A 3647-nucleotide genomic window follows, 5' to 3' on the forward strand; every position below is an offset into this window, starting at 1 on the left:
TAAAGCCCCCCTGCCACTATTTTTCAGCATGTGGACACTGATGCATGTGATGCTGGAGTCTGCTGGAGCATGGTAATTATCAAGCTTCAACAGACTTAGTTAACTGAGTCCACTCCCACGCACTGTAATTACAGTGCATCAGAGCAGCCTTGCTGCACATGTATAGGTGCCCTAAGAATGAGCTGAAAGCCTAGAATGAATGGAAACAAGGACTGAACAACACAGAAAACTGTCTAGAACCTAAGAATGGTAGAAATAAAATTAGAAATACCAAAAAATAAAGCTGGAGTTAGACCATACAAACGAAAAGACAAGATAAAGAAAGGCATGGAGGGAAAGGGAAAATGGGCTAAAATGCAAGATGACAGGTAGTAGCCATGTTAGCCTGAAGTCAGGCAGAAGGCAGGATAGAAATGTACCTTATGAACTAACTGAATTAGAGGTGCATAAGCTTTCATGAGTAAGAGCTCACTTCATTAGATGGAAGATGGTGATGGTGGTTGGCTGACTGAGAAGTCTAGAGACGGTATGAGGTTCAGCCTCCCCTTGTCATTCAGGTTTGCAGCTCTGGGGTATTCCTAGAACCTCTGATGCACCTGAATCTTCAGGTGCCCGTGGTGGCTAGGAGTGCCTTTCACCAACTCCATCTGGTTGCAATCCTTTCTTTCAAATTCATATCTAATAAACATCATCTATTCTTTTGTCACCTTGAGGGCAGACTACTGCCAACTGCTCCACTTAGGGCTACCCTTGACAACCATTTGGAAACTACAGGTAATTCAGAACATGGCAGCCTACCTTTTGACAGGGACGGGTCATCAGCAGAGATCCTGGTTTTCTATGATTTAAAAAAAATCCCCAATTTTTGGTTAACAAAAACAGCCTAATCCATAATTAAAATGAAACACCACTATATATATATTATATATCATTATATGTATATTATATATAATTATATATATTATATATAAAAAGTAACCCCAATATATATATTAGTGGTGTTTCTTTAATAACAGAGAATGTGGATTGGGGTTACTTTTTTTTACCTGAAAACTGGGGATTTTTTTAATCAGAGAAAATAAGATCCCTGGTGATCATGAGCACATTATTCTAGGGCCTCAGAGTCAGCACTGGCTCCCAATAGCCAGCACAGTTCAGGATGTTGTTTCTGACCCATAAACAGCCTGGGACTGACATACTTAAAGGACCACTTCCTGCCTTATGTTCTATTGCAGTCCTTACAGACAGCTGGGAGGAACCTCCTGCAAACTTCACTGTGTACTAAGTTCAGTCAGAAAAACACATGGGAGGTTGCAACTCCTCAGCTTTAGAATTCTGTCCCTCCTGAGGCCCACAACAGCCTGAGCCTGGGCATCATTTAGAAGTGTTGTAACACCCATTTAAGTAGGCTGTTAGCAGGTAGGTTAGTTCTGAGGTCCTATGTGGGGAATTGTTTCACTATTTATCATTTTACTTTACTATTTGATTCTGGTTTTATAATTTATCTTGTTCTTGTTGTAACCAGGCCTGAACCTTTTTGGGGGAAAGGCAGCATAGAAATCAAGCAATCAAACAGACAGACATAGGCTTTTCAAAGGTAAATCATACTAGACAGACCTGACGGCTGTCACAGACAACATCTACTGCATCTCCTATGTTTAATACAAAAATCAATTATTTTATCAATTTGGACCTCACTAAAGCTTTTGATATGATACCGAATAGGGTAGTATTACTAAAAAATGGAGAAGATTGGGATTAGTAAAGGAACTGTAAAATGGATAGGGAGCTGACTTGAATGGAGATAGTAGTGGCTACTGTTGAAAAAGGAAGTATCAGGCCAGAGTAAAGTTATTACTTAGGTTCCTCAGGGATCAGTCTCAGAACTTGCTTAAGTTTTTTTCAGAAATGACCTGGTATCATTATTAGGAGCACCTCATATAATCTGCTGGTGATATCAAGTTGGGAGGTATCATCATACACGGGAAGATCAGGATAATGCACCATGAAGAAAGAATTGTAGGACCTTGAGGACTGGAGTAGAAATCAGATGAACAGGAAAATTAAATGAACAGGCTTGTGCATTTGTGGACTAGTAACCAAAAATTCTACCATAACCTGGCAGCTAATCAGTTGGAAATCTAAGGTGGGGGAAAGAACAGTGTACCAGTCAATCACAAATGACTATGAGCTCCCAATGCTGGCAAAAGGCAAATTCAAAGATGCATTAATGCTCCTTTAGGAGCATTATATTATATAACATCATAATTATTCACCACACCTACCTTTCCCCAAAAATTGGCCCTCAAAAACTGGGGTGTGTATCTTAGTGATTTCTTATTCTTGTGTTAGAATTGAACCATAAGGCCACTGTAATGGCTGTGTAGGAACACTGTAATGGCTGCCACGGCTGTCTTTCTCTCCCTGTCACAGGGAAAGAGGGGTAGGGTGCAGTCTTCAGTGTCACAGTTAATTGTAACCTTTTCACAGCCGCTTCCAAATTAGTAGTAGCTTCTGGCTGAACAGCCAAAAGATGCTGCCAATTCAGCAGCAGGTATAAGAGGGTTAAAACCGGCTTTTGGCTGAGCAACAAGTCAGGACCCACCCATGTGGTCAGGATCCACTGTGATCATGATTCCGCTGTGATTCTGGAAAAATCTTTTTGTCCTTCATTCTGCCTTCCCAAAACAAGTTGATAGTGTGTGATATGTGAAAAAATACAGTATTTTTGGTAGATGCAGGCAGATTACTGCCACTGTACAAGGCATCAATGAGCCTTCTTATCAGCAGGTGTGTGTACAATTCTTGTCATCCACATTAAAGTAAAATTAAGTGAAACTGAAAGTAGGTACAGAGAAGTGTTAGTAGAATGATCAGGGGAAAGGAACTAATCTTACAAGAGGAAACTAAAAGAGTTAAACTTGTTTAGTCCAGCAAAATGAAGATTGAAAGGAATTATGATTGTTTTTTATAGGTAAATCAGGGCCATAAGCCCCAGAGAGGCAAAAAACTATTTAAACACAAGAAAATATGGGTAATAAATGGTTATGAATTAATTTAAACTTGAAATTAGATCTGTACCACTAGACTTACTGTAGGTGTGGCAGTTTCCCCCCTAAAAAGCCCCCCACTAAATTAAGCTGTGTACGGTCCTGGCCTACAAGCCTCAGGGCTGAATGAAGTCCATTGAATTTGGCCATATATTTTTGTAACAACAGTTATTATAGCTAGAGTGATGCTGTACACCACTAATGTGTGTACTTACCTTATTCTTGCTATAAACACGAGGTGCCACTTTGAGAAAGACATGTGGCATTTCCTCCAGTGTGTCATTATCAACAACATGGAGTATACAGGTAGGGATGGTGGTATACACCTTTGGCACTACAAGCATATCTTCTGTCACATGAAATACTTCCCTACAATAAAAGAAGAATGACACGACTTTTAACAAGTGTTTCTAATCTCAAATCTCTTTTCTCTAATAAAGTGAATATTGCATCAATAATTATGGCAGTAGATAGGTTTGTGTCTTCATGCATTCCAATCACTCAGAGTTACAAATTGCTGGAAGTTTTGTCCCAACACAAACCAAACCAAGAAACAAATCACAAAAATGAACTGTAGACTTTGGGCACTGACTTAAA

The 3647-nt window shown here is 39.6% G+C and overlaps 1 protein-coding gene across 1 annotated transcript in view; it reads right to left on the bottom strand.

Annotated features, from left to right (window-relative positions):
* Positions 1–3647, bottom strand: part of ADGB (androglobin) — a 360063-nt gene that overhangs the window by 102635 nt on the left and 253781 nt on the right. Inside the window, exon 25 of the mRNA XM_019527460.1 lies at positions 3266–3419. Coding sequence (XP_019383005.1) covers positions 3266–3419 — 154 coding nt within the window. The remainder of the gene's footprint in view (positions 1–3265; positions 3420–3647) is intronic.

This window comes from Gavialis gangeticus, unplaced genomic scaffold, assembly GCF_001723915.1.
Source record: "Gavialis gangeticus isolate Ggan-Ray unplaced genomic scaffold, GavGan_comp1, whole genome shotgun sequence".
In the NCBI taxonomy this organism is placed as follows: Eukaryota; Metazoa; Chordata; order Crocodylia; family Gavialidae; genus Gavialis; species Gavialis gangeticus.